This window comes from Pelophylax lessonae, assembly GCF_965119305.1.
Source record: "Pelophylax lessonae genome assembly, chromosome: 4".
NCBI lineage: Eukaryota > Metazoa > Chordata > Amphibia > Anura > Ranidae > Pelophylax > Pelophylax lessonae.
This window is the reverse complement of record NC_138771.1, coordinates 402,102,593-402,121,439: the sequence shown is the minus strand read 5'-3', so window position 1 is coordinate 402,121,439 and position 18,847 is coordinate 402,102,593. Positions and strand designations below refer to the sequence as shown.

Here is an 18,847-nt window from a genome sequence, read left to right as displayed (position 1 = left end):
CTAGCAGGGAAGATTTTTGGGGAATTGGGCTGGGAGGTGGGATGGGGGAATTTGTGTCAGGGAAGGAGGATTTATGCTAAGAGTGGAAATATTATTTGTGCTGTGAGGTGAGATATGGGGGAAGGGATTTTTTTTGGGGGGGGGGGATTGGTGCCGGGGGGGTGTTTGGGGAGTTGAAATTTGGGGGAGGAGAGGGTGTCTGCTGGAGGGATATGGGGAAGGAGGTTTGTGCTAAGAGAGGGAATTTGGGGTAAATATTATTTGTGCTGGGATTTGAGATTTAGGCAGGGAGATAATTTGTGCTGGGGAGGTGGAGTGTAGGGAGGGAGGTTTGTGCAACGAGGGGGAATATTGGGGGAATTTGTGCTGGGGGGGTATTGAGGGAGGAGAGGATTTGTTCTTACTAATATAGACCTGGTGTCTTTCTATTCCTACTGTTTCCCTTTCTGCATGAAGTAGTATTATAACCAGTAGAACCTAGATTTTACTCTCTTCTAAAACCTGTGTCAACCATCCAATGTCAGCTATTTTTTACTGCTGCTCTGTTCTGGCTTTTATTAATAATTTACTAAAATATCAACTAACACTGCAGCAACAAAATGTAGTTATCCTACAACTGTCATTTCTGCTCCCAGCACTGGTCCAGCTCTCTTTATTTCATCTTGGGGTGGGTGTATTTTTGCTTTAGGTGCCAAAGAACATTTTGCCTGCATAGACTTACATATACTTTAAACAAATGTGTATCTTTAACGATAATAAGTTTGAATCAGGTCAGTGACTTGAAATGTGGTATTTCATGACTACGCTAGCATGCCACAATAAATAGTTACTATTTTTACATTTCAGAATGGAAATCATGTAACTACTGCATCATTTACTGTAACTACCTGGTATGCACATGAGTGATCTCTTCAAAAAATTCAGAGAGACAGACAATAAACTCCCAAGTTTGAGAGATTATGAAATGAATTGCCATGCCATAGACAACTTGACTACCAGTGTAATTGTTAACTCCAAAATACAAAATGATAAGGCATACAAAAAAAAAAAAAAAGATGGCTTTAACAGCTCGGTTCCCTCGGGGTTGTGGAATAATGGAAATCATTTCAGATTTAGGTTGTATTTTGGAAACCATCTGAAAAAAAGATAAAAACCCATGAAAGTTATCCGCTTCATATACTGTATAATTACATTCACCTTTATTACACCTTTAAAAAGAAGGCTCAGTCACACATACATTGCCAACTTTCCTGATGCATGTTTTTTTTTGTATCCTTAATTTTAAGGCATGACACATTTCATAAACTGGACTAGCACACTGTTGACTTTCTAAAATTTAGTTTTTTTTTTTTATGTTAAATAAACATATGGCTAGGCTATGGATATTCAAGCATTTATAGACAGTATTTGAGATAAGCAGCAAACGACCTTTGCATCTGCGGGCACTATGAATCAATTCTTCCACTAAGTTCACAGTAGAAGATCTAAAGTTGTTCAAGTTGTTCTTTCAACAGCCTAGCTCACATTGCACCCTCCCTCAAATGTTTATGCAATTAGTACAGTCAAAAACTGCCTATGATTTATCACAATTAGCAGATCATAGGTAAAAGTTCTTCTATAGTGCACATTGATAATGGTTGGAACTTCACAACATAGCTCGATGTAGCTGTGCCTAAAAGGCATACCCAGTAGTTCATACAGCCACAACAACTGTGAATTTGGGTGCTCAGATCTCCTATGCTTTGACCTTTAGCAGAATGTGAATGAAGAAATCTCAGCCAACATAGTGCCTATATGACCTTATGAGGCAGTTAACACTTTTATCTTTTCTCCATAAGAATGACATAAGAACCTTTCTTCATCTGCTTTCCATGGGGAACAATCTCAGAATTCCTGGCTAAATGTACCAAGAGTGTACTGAAGTAGGAACGAGAGGAGGTGAGAAAGTAAGCATTGATCATAGTTTTCTGATTTGTCCTGGCATAAAACCACATCTTCCTCTCTAGACACGCGAGAAAAAGTTTAGCCCTAGAAACAGTCTTGGAATCCCAATGCTTCACCAATACTACATTGTCTTGCAGCTTGCTATGGAAGACTGCAGTAATTGCAACTGCCACAACAATGTAAGAATAAAAGGCATGCCCGAAAAAACAACCAGACCTGGCCTTAAAATCATGGTAATGGTGTTTTCTTTAACACCTCCCATAAAGTTGCTGGTATTAGACAACAAATGACTATCAAAGGCTTTTTTTTTTAGATTACTCACCCGGGTCACTTGGTTTATAGAGTGACCCCTCTTAATCAAAGCAGCATTTTAGTCCAGAAGTCATTACTATGATAGACTTGGCTTTATAAAAAAGTAATCTCACCAGCAAGAATAAGTTATAGTTCAGAGGGTATACCCTTTCCCTGGTCCTTTCCACATTTCAGATTCCTCATTCTGGAAAGCTACCTTATCGTTGTGTGACCTTGTCCAAGCTCACAAAGGGAATATATGATAATGCAGGTTGCTAACTCTCCCTTCGGAATTTATTGCTGCTGCTGGGGAGAGGGGGGGGGTTATTGCTGCTGCTGGGGAATGTATTGATGCTGTTGGGAGATTTATTGTTGCTGCTGGGGAAGTTATTATTGCTGCTGGGGGATTTATTGTTGGTGCTGAGGATTACATTTTTCTGCTAGGAGATTTATTAATGTTGCTGGGGAATTAATTGTTGCTGCTGGAGGATTTATCATTACATAGTAGTTGAATAAAGACAATAGTCCATCCAGTTCAACCTGTGTAGGTGTGTGTGGACATTATTCATTTCCCATACCCCTGAATGTTTTGATCTTGGAGATGTATTTCCAAGAGTCTTTTAAAAGAAGCCATACACCCCGCAGTTACTACCATTTGTGGAAGAAAGTTCCACAATCTTATTGCCCTTACTGTAAAAAAAAAAAACCTTTGCATAGCCTGAGGTTAAATCACTTCTCCTCTAACCGCATTGTATGGCCTTGTGTCCTCTTACACTCCTTGCGAATTAGTAGTTTTTTTTCTATGCTGAGATCACCATTGAGGTATTTGTAAAACGCTATCAGGTCTCCTCTCAGGCTTCTCTTTTCTAGGGTGAATAAATCGAGCACTTGTAAACGCTCCTCATAATTTAGGTCCTCCAATCCCCTAATTAGCTTAGTTGCCCTTCTTTGGACTCTTTCCAGTTCCAGCACATCCTTTTTGAGGATTGGTGACCAGAACTGGACAGAATATTCCAGCTTCAAGCAGTACAAATACGTTTTTGTACTGCTTGAAGCTGCTTGACAAAGGCACTATAGAATATCTTTATACCCACAGATCGCTAATCATTGTGTATCAGCCACACACTGGTGTGAAATTCATTATCCACCTGCTGGATCACGTGATATGGACAGAACAGCTCAACAGGCTGCATGCTGTCTGAAACAGAATTAGTGGATATACTAAGAAGGTGGCTGTGAGCCGCCTATGAAGCACAGGATCATCCCTTCAGCTCACACTGTATTCCCCAAAGGACCACTGTTACGGACTTACTAAAATTATCAGGACTCCTTTATGGCACACAGGTCTGACATCCTTCAAAATATCGTAAAGTTTCAGCTGTGAGCAGGTCTCACAAGGATCCGAGCATTGGATGGTCCGGTGACCATAATTATACAGGCGCTATTGACAGATACATCTGGTAAGAGTATATACTTGGGTGTTTTGCACGCGGTGAGGTGGAGGGACATATTAAACATTCGTTTTCTGCACTGGAACCATTATTCCCACTGTGATCCTGCATGAAGCCCTGTTGGTGATGGACTGATCCTGCCATGGACTTGATTTTATCTGTTTTATCCATTTTACTCATTTATGAGAGATTTATGGTTTTATGAGAGACATAACACCGTATGGTCATTATTCAGACTAAGGTTTTTAGTCATAGCGCTGCTTGTGCTTATTTATATGTTTTAATACTTTGAGATTAATATGCACCTTTTTTATTGTACATTAATCTGTCAGAATATTTATACTGCTCTGAATATAACAGTGTCTCTATTTATGTAAATAAGCAAAGATTGTGAGGTAGGAGAGTGTCAACTTATTTCCACAAATCAATATGTAGCGAATTATTTTTATCGATTAATTTCTTTTTAAAAGCATATACCAATCTTAGTGAAAACAGTCTACATTAGGGAATATATAAGAATATTTATTCACAAGACATGTATTCACAATAAATGATCAGACTCGAGTGACACAAAGAGATAACTTTACATAACATACAAACTTCAAACGATAAATGCAATGTGAAATGTAGCTCAATAATGAAAGTAAAAATAAAGCAAGATTAGGTTTTCTCCAGGTATAGTATAAACCATAAATTAATGTTCTATATAATCAGACCACAATTGTCTGCGCTATGCGCAGCCGATAGTCACTCCACTGCAGATGAAGCGAGAATAGGCTATGCAAAACTTGAGACTAATACGCCAATATGCGCTAAATCTGATATTAATAAAAATGTATAAAAAGCAAAAATTTGCTCTTAGAGAAAAATCTACATATGGTTAATACGGCTGGGACTGTAATCTTGTTACCCTTAAATATGAAATGTAAAACATTTAAGGAAGGAAATAAACGATATTGAATATTAATCAAATAAACAGCAAGGCATATTTACCATATTTAAAATGGCTGCTAGCTTAGAATGGTCGTTACCAGAGTCCTTAAGATGGCTGCTTTCCCAAGATGGTAGCCAGTTAGGGAGGAGTTTCGTTTGGCGTGCCTCAAAGTTTCAGATACATGATGAAGCAAAATGGAGTCTGTATAGATGAGTCTATGCATGGCTGTAGTAGCGTGTGTGTTGTATTTGTAATGTATATTGTGTAAGGTCCTGAGTTACATCTGGGTTCTCCTTTTTATATGGTATTGAACAAAGGACTATTAAAATTACCATAAGTTAAACCCAGAGGGAGTAACATTATCCCCATTGGTTGGGACATCTTATTCATTAACTGGTGAGGTCATTGGGTAACACCTCTTGGTTGACCAGTATATTAAAATTAAATGATGATTTCTTTATATTTAAGAGTAATCATCATAAAAACTTGTCCATACTCTTATCTATTACATGTCCATTTAATATCTCCATCATGCATCTAGGTAAGAAATGAATCTGGTAACACCGTAATAGAATTAATATATCTTATTTAATATATATCTATATATATTGGAAATAACTGTCTAAACCTAAGACTTCAATTAGTAGTAGTCAGTCACCAGAGATGGCAGTATTGTATTGCTCTGAGCTTCAGTATATAGCAATATTTACCTACAAATAAACTTTGAACCTTATATTGACAAAGAGCCTACAAATCCATACCTTCTAGACTAGACTCCTGGCAAGGACAGAAAAGTTTTATGAGGCTTCTTACAAAGGATTAACATGAAGTCTTTCTTGACATACAGAGATGAGTCATCAATATCAGTTAAAACTTTTCTTTAGCAAGAATGAAACAATTATAATATATAACGGTTTTCTACATATCTATGTATGTTATTCATATATATATATATATGTCATTGTTAATATTCTGTTACATAGGATTATAATGTATCTGTAAATCTTATTTTTTTAAATGGGTCTAAACACAGAAAATATTGACTTGTGTTTTATGATGACCACACAGACAAGATTATCTTGGTCTAGCGTCAGCTAGACTTTATCTAAAGAAAGTTAAACAGACTATTTATTTATTACCTTAGGTCAACACAGCATGTCTGTTGAAAAATCTCTTGAATAGACACCTTTCCTAAAAGCAGGTTTGAACTTTTAGTGACCTTCTACAACATGGACGCCACTGCTCAAAATTTCTATATATGACTATTTCCATATTTCTTTTATTTAATATCCCCCAATAATTCTGACAAATCGTTTGTGGGGGACTGTATCGAATGCCTTAGCAAAATCCAGATACACGACATCCACAGGTCTCCCCCTATCTAGCTCACAGCTCTCCTCCTAATAGAATGTTAACAGATTGGTCTGACAACAACGTTCTTTTGAAAACCCTTGCTGATTACTGCTGATGCTACTGTTGACTTGACTTTTTGGATATAGTCCCTTATCATCCCATCCAGTAATTTACATACTATTGACGTCAGGCTGACCACCCTATAATTGCCCGGAATATGCCTCTGCCCATTTTTGAATATTGGTATCATGTTAGCTTTCCTCCAGTCACTTGGTACAGTTCCTGTCAAAATACTATCTGCAAAGATCAGGAACAGTGGCCTAGATATAACCTTACTGAGTTCTTTGAGTACTCTCGGATGCACACCATCCGGTCCTGGTGATTTATTTGTGTTAATGTTATCAAGCCTTTTCATGATTTCACCCTCTGTTAGCCATAGCGGCATGTCCTGGGAAGTACTGCTAACCATACAGTCATGGTCAGCATACCCCTCCTTTTTCCTGTGTGAAAACTGAGGGGAAGAAAGCATTTAGCACAGTTGCCTTCTCTGTGTCATCTGTAATCATCCTCCCATCATCGATAATTATGTGTGCAACATGCTCTGACCTTGTTTTTTTGCTATTGATATATTTAAAGCATTTCTTAGGGTTCCTTTTACTTTCCTCTGCTATGTCTCTCAAAGTCGATTTTAGCCTTTTTGATTTTGTATTTACATTACGTTGCTGCTGAGAGTTTTATTGATTTTTTTTATTAATTCTGTATATTGAACATTTCAAGAGGTAGTACAAAAACATGCCCACGCAGGGCCCAATTTAAGGCCGACTGTGGGCATCCGCCGCACAGTGAGCCCTGACAAACAAAACACAAAAACACTAACAGAACCTATGTGTGTGAAGCTCATGCAATCATCATGAGGACACGTGCCTATTAATACACCCCTCAGCAGAGGAAAAAACTCCAGAATACTCCCTCCCCCCCCAAACCCTCCAGTATCAATCAAAAACCTACATCAATTACATCTGTGTTGTAGAGTCAAAGGGGTAAGGGGATTTAGCCTCACTGAAAGGGAAAGACTGCAGAGCTTCCATAGAGGACAGCACTGCAGCTTCCAAAATAGTGGCTGTGTTGGATGTGTCCAGGCAGAGCCACCAGAAAGCTGTGAGGCTAGGTAATATTTAAAGCAGCCCAGCATAGCCAGCCCCCCGTGAAGTGGGTCTTATTAGCGTAGCCAATTTATACCAGGGTAGTCGAGGGCCCCACAGAAATGAAGAAAATAGCTGATGGAGCTGGACGAAAAACCTTTTGGTTATCCACTGGGGGGGAGTTCCTAAGCAGGTGCATGAATTTGGGTAAAACCTTAATTTTGATAAGGTTTATGTGACCTAGTAGTGATAATGGCAAAGTCTCCAATGCTTTTAGTCTTCCCCTTACATCACAGAGAATCAGCATTAAGTTCAGCTCGACAGAATCATTAGCAGAACGAGAAACCAGGACTCCTAGATATTTAAAACTATCTACCCACTGCAATGGAACATCAGCACAATTTCTTGCTTCCTGATCTATCTGGAAAAGTTGCGACTTGGTCCAGTTCACTTCAAAGGCCCCTGACCTCCGAAAAGGCATTGAGAACCCGAAGGGCGCTCTGCAAGGGCAGGCCAGGGTCATTCAGAGAAAGGAGCAAATTTTCAGCGTACAGGGCCACCCTCTCCTCCAGCCAGCCAATGCGGAGGCCCTTGATCTCCAGAGAGATACGGTGGGCCTCTGCTATCGGTTTCATGGCGATGGTGAAAAAAAAACAGAGCTAGAAGGCAGCCCTGCCTGGTACCTATATGAAGTGAGAGGACCCAGACAAGCAACCACCCAATTTAATTGAAGCAGTGGGGGGGGGGGGGCTTGGAAAAAGTGTGTAACCATTTTATAAAACAAAGAAGAAACCCCATAAGTGTAAGAACCTCCCATAGATACACCCATTCTATGGTATCAAAAGCTTTTTCAGTATCTAGGGAGGCCACTACTCTAGTCCTCTGGTTAATATGAGAGGCGTGGATGTTTGTGAACAGCCTATGGTTGTTAATGTCAGTGGACTTTTAAGCCACAAAGTCTGATCCTATAAAGCAAGGTTCTTCAAACTATGGCCCTCCAGCTGTTCAGGAACTACAATTCCCATCATGCCTAGTCATGTCTGTGTATGCCAGAGTTTTACAATGCCTCATGGGATGTGTAGTTCCGTAACAGCTGGAGGGCCGTAGTTTGAGGATCCCTGCTATAAAGGTAGGAAGGGTCTGATTAAGTTTACCTTTTAGAAGTTTAGTTAGGATCTTGAAGTCCAGGTTCAATAAGCTATAGGTCTATAGGAGGCACAGAAAGTCAGATCCTTAGGACTTTTCTAAATCAGCACAATATGGGCTTCACTCAATGAAGGTGAAAGAGCATCCTCAGCTAGGCATGTTGTATATAATGCAGCTAGTCTTGGGAACCAAAATATCGCTATGGTGTTTATAAAACTCTGTCGGGAGACCATCCGGGCCAGGGGCCTTGCCTCCCGGGAAGGAGTTATTGACTGCAAGGACTTCTTCAGTGGTTATGGAACGTACTAGAAATTCACATTCTCCATTTGAGAGCCAGACCAAAGTTACAGAGTCAAGAAGGCTGACATCCATTGCTGGGAGGAAGTCGCTCAACTGCTACACTACCTGAAGTTGGATGTGTCTAGTTTCAGCCCAACCGTTGTAGCAATTTGGACTCCAGCTGTGACACTTTTCCCCGGGGGGCACAACCCTCCCTGCTCCTCCTTCCAGTACTATATTGCCCTACGTGCATATAGTTTTTATTTTCAAAAAACCATTGACCTCTGTGGATGTTCTAGAATCTCCCTGCTTTTATCCAGCGGCAAAACCACTACATATGTATATATGATACACCAACCATAACCAACCACCCTCCAGCTCAATCCCTGAGGAAGAGGTCTATCACCTCGAAACGTCGGATTCAAACTGGAGCAGTTGGTTGAGTGTATCCGCATATTTCATTATAGAGCTTTTGCCATTTTATTGTGTATTTGTATACTGCTTTGTTTTCTCTTTTTTGCTAATTTTTTTCATATATGTATTAATAAAATTTTGTACCATTTGACTATAAGTCTTTTGTACTTTGAGTGACCTAAAAAGTCCCACCCCTAGGGGATCCAAACAAATTGATACAGAGTCAAGAAGGGAGTGCAAGGCTGCAGGGTTGTGATCAGAAGGCCAAGAGGAAGAGTATAATCGACTGTAATACGAAACTAAACTCCTGTAATATGCCTGCCGAGGAGGTGATAACTGACCCATCCTCCGCTTTAATCTCCAAGACAATGGTGAGATTAGACAGGTGCAATTTGTTTCAGTCCAAATGTAAATTCAGGCAAACTTTTGGTTATTCAGAGATGCGTATAAATCCCAATCGCTGAACGAAATAGTAAGGAATTTCATTGAAATTAGCTTTGCTTATCAGCTGATTCTAATTCTGTGTGCAGAATAGCTGGTTGTTATGGAGGAGGTCGGGAAGCCGGCTGCTGCATCCTTAACAACCGATGACTCAGCAAACGAATGCCAGCAATAGAAAAGTCCGAAAGAAAACCATGCCAAAATGTAAAAAAAAGCCCCCCCAAAAGTCTTACCAGACCCTTATCCGAGCGAGCGCCCCCCTCCTGAATAGGGATGATCGAACGGTTCGGGTCCACTATCGGTTCGGCCCGAACATTGGGTGTTCGAGGTTCGGCCGAATTTAGAACTTTTTGCCCAAAAAGTTCGGAATTCGTCAACCAGAACCGCCCAAAATGCAATGCTTCAGGAAATGGGCTTTAAAAGCCCGTGATTGGACCAGAACCATTAGCAAAAGCCAATTGAGGGGGCAGGAGAATGCTAGGAATGTGATTGGAGTGACTAGGGGGTCCATAGACCGATCATTAGTGAATACGCCCCCCAGTATATAAGATCGCCCCCGCATATTCCTAGCATTGTTATACTGGACATGGAAGAGAGTGGAATGCTGTTCTGTGAATTTTACTTTAAAAGTGTCATTTAGCTATTTTTAGTGTGAGGAAAGGGATATCTAGTGTAGTTAGAGTGCTCCTTTACACTTTAGTTAGCTTCAAAAATTCAGTTTCTGTAGGGAAAGTGTTAAGTGTAAGGGGACCGTAGTGTAGTGTAGGGTTAACTGGCAGTGACTGCTATGGCAGGGTGACAAAACCCTTCCATAGCAGGGTGACCGCTATAGAGAAAAGATCATTTCTCTGAACAGCTTCATCACACCCATATGGCTTCTCACCAGCCAAGCATTTTTTATGCTGCAGGGGCTGCCACTGCCAGTGCTTTTTTTGAGGACATGTTTGATGTCAGACATGACATCTGAACATGTGTATAGGGGGTATATATAGACATATATGTCTGAATATATACCCCTAGACATATATAGGTGTGATAGTAGCAGAAATAAATGCTTGCGCTAATGAAATCATTTACAGTAATATATTTCTGCTACTATCACACCTATATATGTCTAGGGGTATATATTCAGACATATATGTCTATATATACCCCCTATACACATGTTCAGATGTTTTGCCTGCCTCAAAAGAACCCAAAAAAATGCCAAAAAAACGCTAGCGTAAAAAAAAAAATGCCCAGGTGTGTTTTTGCTGGCATTTTTTGGGGGGGTTTTGGAGGCAGGCAAAACATCTGAACTTGTGCACAGTACCACTATACACAAGTTCAGATGTTTCCCTGCCTCAAAAGAACCCAAAAAAATGCAAAAAAAACGCTAGCGTCAAAAAAAAAATGCCCAGGTGTGTTTTTGCTGGCATTTTTTGGGGGGTTTTGGAGGCAGGCAAAACATCTGAACTTGTGCACAGTACCACTATACACAAGTTCAGATGTTTTTCCTGACTGCAAAGATCCCAAAAAAATGCCTTCTATTAAACCGGCAAGGTGTTACAGGAGCGAAGCAAACCCCCTGTCAGAAAGTTTTCTAATACAAACAATCTTTTTTTATGGTTCTGGACATGCTACAGAGCTGAAACTTCACATGTACACCTTTTAGACCCCCCAGATCTGAAATCCAAAGTATAAATCAAAAAATCTCTTTTTTTTTTTAATTTTCCAATAATTGGCTTTTTTTATCAAAAATGACAATTTTTAAGAACTTTTTTTGTGTGATTTTGTGTCTGGGGGTCTAAAAGGTGTACCTGTGAAGTTTCATCTCTGTAGCATGTCCAGAACCAGAAAAAAAAGGATTGTTTGTATTAGAAAACTTTCTGACGGGGGCGTGGCCTGGCGCAGCATGAGGTGAGACGTGAGTAGCTGGAGCTCCGTCACCCATACATCCTAACCTTGATAATCCTGTACCCTCTTGGCTCGATTTGACCCGCCACCTACCCCTACACACTCCGGGCACCCCACGGGTCATGTCGCCGCCAAAGAAGCCCTCAGATGCAGCGGCCAAGCTCGAGAAGTTTCGCCGGCAGGCTGGGGAGGCCCCGATCCAAGATGGCGCCGGGCCGTCCACGGCCGCGGGATCGAAGGGTGGCGCTGACACAGTGACAGTGCTGGAGGCAATCTCTGCATGCCAGGCATCCTTAACCTCTAAGATCGACGAGGTAAAGGTAGACATTTCTTTAATCCGGCAAGATATGAGGCAGTTGCGGGAGAGGGTCACGGAGGCGGAACATAGGATCGGGGGAATGGAAGACTCCCTCCCCCCGCTGCAGCACACCACCGCTCGCTTGCAGGACCAGGTGTCTCAAATCCTCGCCAAACAGGATGATATGGAGAACCGCCTGAGACGGTGTAACCTCCGCTTCATTGGGCTCCCTGAAGGATCGGAGGGTAGAGATCCCAACACATACCTGGAGAATCTCCTTATTCAAACATATGGCCGGGACTCATTCTCCCCCACATTCGTAGTGGAGCGGGCACACCGCCTGTCAGGCCGACCTCCACCCCAGGGAGCTCCCCCCCGCACATTTATCGCCAAATTCCTCAATTACCGAGATCGAGACACTATACTTCGTCTGGCTAGGGAGAAGGGGAACATCCCAATGGGAAACAGCAGGGTGGCAATATTCCCGGACTACTCGGCTGAAGTACAGAGGAAGAGAAAGAACTTTATGGAGGCCAAACGCAGACTCAGGATTAAACATCTCAAATATGCAATGCTCTACCCGGCCAGACTCCGTGTTGAAGGAGAGGACCGGGTTCACTTCTTTGACGATCCGGAAGCAGCCATAGCGTGGCTGGAGCACCTTGAAACCCGCGGCTGAATTGGGAAACCTTCTGACACTGGAATCTTGCTTCCTCATGTTCTTCTCCCCCCTTATTAATTTAATTTTACGTTCCCCCTTGTTTTTCTCCCTTCTTTTTTTTGTTCCCCCCCTTTTTTTTTACATTCTACTCCACTTGCTGTGCCTCTGGCTCTGGTCCGAGCCTCGGCTGTCTCTCCCCCTCCAAATCACCAGCTGCTGAACTCTGTGCCTTGGCCGTGTCCTTTTCGGATTTGTACAAGTCTCGAGCCCCTGATGACCTCACGGACATGCATTTGCTACTGGATGAGGTTGAGTTCCCTAGGCTTACTGATGACCAGGTGTCTGAGTTAGAGGCTCCGATATCGGCAGATGAGATTGCTGACGCCGTGTCCAGGTTCCCCAGGTCTAAGTCCCCAGGGACGGATGGACTCCCCATTGAGTTTTATGCCCATTTCTCCGAACTTCTCCTGCCATAGCTACTGAAGTTGTTTACTGCCATCTTTGAGGAAGATAGGTTACCCGCGTCCATGAAGGAGGCATTGATCGTGCTGATTCCTAAGCCGGGTAAGGACCCCCGATTCCCGGAGTCGTACCGCCCGATCTCCCTCCTTCAGGTGGACGTTAAAGTGCTTGCAAAAATTCTTTCCATCCGCTTAAATCGGGTCATCTTGTCACTGATACATGGAGATCAGACAGGCTTCATGCCCGGAAAAAACACATCTTTTAATCTTCGTAGATTGCATATGAACTTACAGGCTCGGCATGAGAACTCGGGTAGTAGGGTTGTTGTGACACTGGACACGGCCAAAGCTTTCGATTCTGTTGAATGGGGCATTCTCTGGGCATGCCTTGAGAGGTTCGGGTTTGGCCCGCGGTTCATTAAGTGGATCCGCTTGATGTATAGTGCTCCGGTCGCCAAGATTCTTGCGAATGGCAGGACCTCAGAATCGTTCCCGCTTACCAGGGGGACGAGACAGGGCTGCCCACTCTCTCCTTTACTATACGCCTTGGCGGCCGAACCACTAGCCATTGCTATCCGTAACCACCCCGGTATTGAAGGACTGCGTATGGGATCCCTGACCGAAAAGCTTGGCATGTATGCGGACGACACGTTGTTGTACTTGGCGGACTCAGACGCTTCTCTTACCACGGCCTTGCAATCGATAGAACGATATGGCAGATACTCCGGCCTGCAGATGAACTGGGACAAATCCCAGATCCTGCCTGTTGATCTTTCCACCCCGCCCTGGTCCCCCTCACCCTTACCCCTACAGCAAGTATCGAAGATCAAATATCTGGGAGTCATAGTCACGTCCAACCCCTTTATGACCTGATCAAAGCCAAAACCCAAATTTGGGCAAGGCTCCCCCTAGGTGTTATGGGGAGGGTGAATCTTGTAAAAATGGTTCTGCTCCCGAAAATACTCTATATTCTCTGGCACTCCCCGATATACCTGCCGTTAAAATATTTCAAACAAATGGAATCCCTTAAAGCTTTTGTGTGGGGCCAGAGCAGGCACAAGCTTGCCTGGCGCAAACTTAAAAATCCCTCGAATCTGGGTGGTGTGGCCCTGCCGGATTTCAACCTCTACTACCTAGCCGCCCAATTGTCCCACCTGTTTCACATAGATAAAACCCGACAGGACACGTTTTCTGCAGCTCCTGTGCCCCAGGTGGTCCCAAATGACTGACGAACCACTGACTGTTATCCTTCGGGGGGTGAGGGGCTCCGAGATTGCAGGCGAGACGGACTCCTTGCTGTATCATTATGGCAGGGTCTGGGAGGTGGTTATGACGAAGATGCAGTACCCAGCCCTACACACTCATACCCCCCTCTGGCACAACGCGACACTGGCGGAGTTCGTGTCTGTACCGGACCCTGAGCTCTGGTGTAGTAAAGGGATTCACTCCCTCTCACACTTGCTGCATGAGACGACCCTACGCACATTCGCTGACCTGAGCTCCACCTTTGACCTCCCAGCCTCCATGCTTTTCCGATACTGCCAGCTTAGACATGCGTTTAGGGCCCAATTCCCGACCCCTCCCCACCCTTTGGAGACCCCCTCTATGATAGAATTCCTTAAGAGTACCGACACCCAACACATGATTTCCATCTTGTACGCTGAACTCCACACTCCCAGTTCCACGGCGCTCGTCTATGCAGCTAAGACCCCCTGGGAGGCAGATGTAGGGACTATAGAAGATGATGAATGGGATGATGCTCTGGGGTCGTGCAAAACTGTGTCTCCCAGACTATCGGACCGACTCACCCAACTTTTCATTCTCCACCGAGCATATCTAACCCCCATTGGCCTCCAGAGCTACAGGCCTGAAGTGTCACCCAGTTGCCCAATGTGCCGGTTGGCTGTGGGCACCTTTTTCCACCTCCTCTGGAGTTGTCCTCAGCTCCAGGGGTACTGGAAACAAATCGTTACTTTCCTTCATGACAAGATGGGCTCCCCGATACAGCTGGTCCCCAAACAGTGCCTGCTGGGTATATACCCAGATGAGGATATGGACAAAAGCATACTTATTTTTCTTCAGACCACATTGTTCATAGCTCGAAAGCTGATCGCCCGACGGTGGATGCGGGATTCCCCGCCCACTTTCGGTGCCTGGAAGGCTGAAGTCAATGCGGTCCTACCGTACCATAAACTCATGTATAAGAACAGGGGAAATCCAGCCAAATTCACTAAGATATGGGATAGGTGGGTCCAGAGCCCGGACACGGGGAGCTGAGACGCCTCCTGCCCATGACTGTGACCCCCGCAATTAGCAGATTCTACTTTATGTGTGCTCTGTGCCAGTAATGTTAACCACTGTGCCCGACTGAAGTGCCTTGCTTTAACCGTACCTACATGCATGGTCCTTGATGACACTTGTTGAATTCCTATGTTTATCGTTGTAAAACTTGTTTTAATTTTTTTTTCCAATAAACTCACTGATTTGTAAAAATAAAAAAAAAAAAAGAAAACTTTAGCAGAAATATATTACTGTAAATGATTTCATTAGCGCAAGCATATATTTCTGCTACTAACACACCTATATATGTCTAGGTGTGTATATAAATATATGGATGTGTGTATATACACCACTATACACAAGTTCAGATGTTTTGCCTGCCTCAAAAGAACCCCAAAAAAAAAGCCAAAAAAAACGCTAGCGTCAAAAAAAAATGCCCAGGTGTGTTTTTGCTGGCATTTTTTGGGGGTTTTTGGAGGCAGGCAAAACATCAGAACTTGTGCACAGTACCACTATACACAAGTTCAGATGTTTTTCCTGACTGCAAAGATCCCAAAAAAATGCCTTCTATTAAACCGGCAAGGTGTTACAGCAGCGAAGCAAACCCCCTGTCAGAAAGTTTTCTAATACAAACATGTTGATGGGGACAAGGGCATCTTCCCCAGAACCCTGGGCTGCGGTTTTGGGAGTCTGTGGGGTGCTTATTAGAACCTGGAAGCCCTCTTTAATAAGGGGGCCCTCAGATCCTGCCCCCCATGTGAATAAGTATGAGGTACATAGTACCCCTATCCATTTACCAACGCACCGCCAGATCTGAAAAAAGGAAAAAAAAACTCCAGCCTCACCGAAGGCTCTGCCCCTTAACTTTGGACTAAATGTTGGAAAACATGGAATTTGCAGGTACTGAATACATAAAACATAACATTTTTATTGGTTTACAAGTAAAATACAAGGCAAAAAAAAAAACAAAAAAAGGAACCATAAATACATCGCCTCAAAAAAGGCGGGAGTATGTATAGCCTTCATACATAGTAATAATAAAATAATAACGCAAACAATGGAAGCTACAATTTGATATTGGATACTTTACATCGAGATGATCTATTAGTGGTGACAGGTGTGTAAGCTGCCATCCACAAAGATCGACTGATGTGGTTATAGATGCATACAGAGTTTCATAGAGCCAGATTGCTCGACATGTTTCGCTTGGGAAGCTTCTTCTGGAGTTAGTAGTTCAATGCTCTGCCCCTTACCTATTTAAGAATGTCAGATGGAGGAGCAGACAGTTGGCAGGGAACCTTTAACAAGGCCGGAGGTTTTTTTTTTTTTTCCTTTTTCTTTTTTCAGGTTTCCGACGGTGGCGGCAGGTGGCATGATTGACAATGGATCTTCATCGAGGTACATTGTTCTTTATTTTTGACTTTTTAATAAAGGTATTATCAAATTCGTGTACTGTCTTTATTCAATTTTTATATTTTTTGGTGAATGGGTAGGGGTACTATATACCCATAGCTCATTCACATAGAGGAGGCCAGGATCTGGGGGCCCCTTTGTTAAAATGGGTTTCTAGATTCCAATAAGCCCCCCCGCCCGCAGACCCCAACAACCACAGCCCAGGGTTATGGGGAATAAGCCCTTGTCACCATCAACATAGGGGCAAGGTGCTTTGGGGTGGGGGGATGGTTGTTAAGGGCATGTGGCCTGGTATGGCTCTGGAGGAGGGCACTCACTCACTCCCTCCCCTCCCCTTCCTGGCTTGCCGGGCTGCATGCTCAGATAGGGGTCTGGTATGGATTTTGAGGGGGGACTCCACGCTGGTTTTTCTTAATTTTGGCATGGGGCTCCCCTTAGAATCCATACCAGACCCCAAGGGCCTGATATGGATTGGGAGGGACCCCACATTGTTGTTTTTTTCTGACTTTTCTATTGCCTGTATTCTTTTGTTTACCTTTCAGCTCTCAGTGGGGAAGCCCACTGACAGCTGATGAGTCATTGGTTGTTAAGGATGCGGCAACCGGCTTCCCGGGCCGCTACTTAACAACCAGCTATTCTGCACACAGAATTAGAATTGGTCGATAATTTTTCAACCGATCCGAATTTGAATTGTTCCAAAATGTTGGAATTTGTTTGAAAATTATTAAATGAAATTAAACTAAACTAATTCTGAAACAAATCGACAAAACAAAATTAGTAGCATAACAAATCTATCCAAAACAAAACAAACTTTTTTCGTTCAGCACATGCCTAGGTGAGAGGTGTATCGTGTTGTGACAGCAGGGCAGAAAACTTCCCATTGCAGTCCCCTTTGTTTGCCTGCACTTAACAGCTTTAAAGCCTTTTAACCTCAGACATGTGTAAGTGGAGATTCTGTCTGGCTGGCATAAGGATGTCAAAGTTGCGAGAATAGGGATCCACAGCATATACCTGGGCCTGGGCATCTATATAGTCCTGTATGGATTGGGAACTAGAGGATAAGTCCTTTCAGACAGCTTAATGGTGGAAATATATTGCCCTCTAGTGAAAGCCTTAAAGGCATCACAAACTGTAGCTAGGGAGGCAAAATGCTCATTGTTCTTCCCATTGTCCACTACCCGGGAAGGCATTTGGCCAAGAATGTCAGGCTCGGAAAGTCATTGAGTGCCCAAGCGCCCCAGGGAACTAATATGCGACTGACTCCTAATATAGGTTCTAGTGGGGAGTGATCTGAGAGTCCACTGGGCAGCTACCTGGCATCCTGGATATCAGCAAGCAGAGCGGGGTTGGCAAAAGCCAAATCAATGCTAGAAGACCTCCAGTGGGATGTAAACCAGCATTAATACATTTTGGAGAAGAGATGTGTCCAGCGCCAAACCCCCGTAAGGCCCATTGTTAGTGCCCAGGAAGCTAGTGTACTCGAGGTATATTGCTAAAATGTGGGTGTCAGCGCTGCTGTATATAATGTGTATACCCAATAAATAAAACAAATATATATATATATATATATATATATAAAAAACAATAATTCATACACTAATATCTTCTGTGGTCCAAAGTGCTCAGTGCAAACTGTGCCAAATATTGGAAATATCAATATGTCCTTGTAATTGATGTCCAATATCAAAACCAATACATATAGTTTGTAGATGCAAATGGTGCAGATAAAGTGCTTCAGTGCTCCGCTCCAAATTGAATTGTGCTCGTGCTCCCCTTTGGATGTTTACTCGCCAGAACACTGTATATAGATGGTTTAAGTCCACATAAAGCAGGTGTACATCCACATGCTGTATCCCAAACGTTATGCTGTGCCTGATGTACCCACTGTTGTAGTTTGTATCGTGCTGGCCAGATTCCTCCACAATGACATATAGACATAATGCCCGCCATGGTGAAGTATGCCAAAAACTTTATTAAATAAAAAGTATCCACTTACATTTAAAATTACTGTATTACAACTTGTTGCGGCGCGGTGGTTTCTGCTTCCTGTAGCGTGCTCTCCACCGGCTGGATGTGACGTCAGACGCTCTATGCTAGAGATGACGCCCAGGGGTAGGGCGAAACGCATCTAGCATAGACAGAGCGTCTATTCAGAGTGGAGCACTGAAGCACTTTATCTGCACCATTTGCATCTACAAACTATATGTATTGGTTTTGATATTGGAAGGACATCAATTACAAGGACATATTGATATTTACAATTTTGCACTCAGCAATTTGGACCACAGAAGATATTAGTGGATGCATTATTGTTATATTTATATATATATATATATTAGTTTTATTTATTGGTTATACACATTACATGCAGCAGCGATGACAGTCACATTTTAGCACTTTTAAGGCACTATCACCTTATTCGTCAGCAGCAGCTGCTCATTTG

At 42.9% G+C, this 18,847-nt stretch overlaps 1 protein-coding gene across 1 annotated transcript in view; it reads right to left on the bottom strand.

The window, feature by feature from the left end:
- Window positions 1-1,135, bottom strand: part of STING1 (stimulator of interferon response cGAMP interactor 1) — a gene marked incomplete at its 5' end in the record, with an annotated part of 206,211 nt that extends 205,076 nt beyond the window's left edge. The window contains one exon of the mRNA XM_082255918.1: window positions 888-1,135. Coding sequence (XP_082112044.1) covers window positions 888-1,135 — 248 coding nt within the window. The remainder of the gene's footprint in view (window positions 1-887) is intronic.
- Window positions 1,136-18,847: the final 17,712 nt, after the last annotated feature.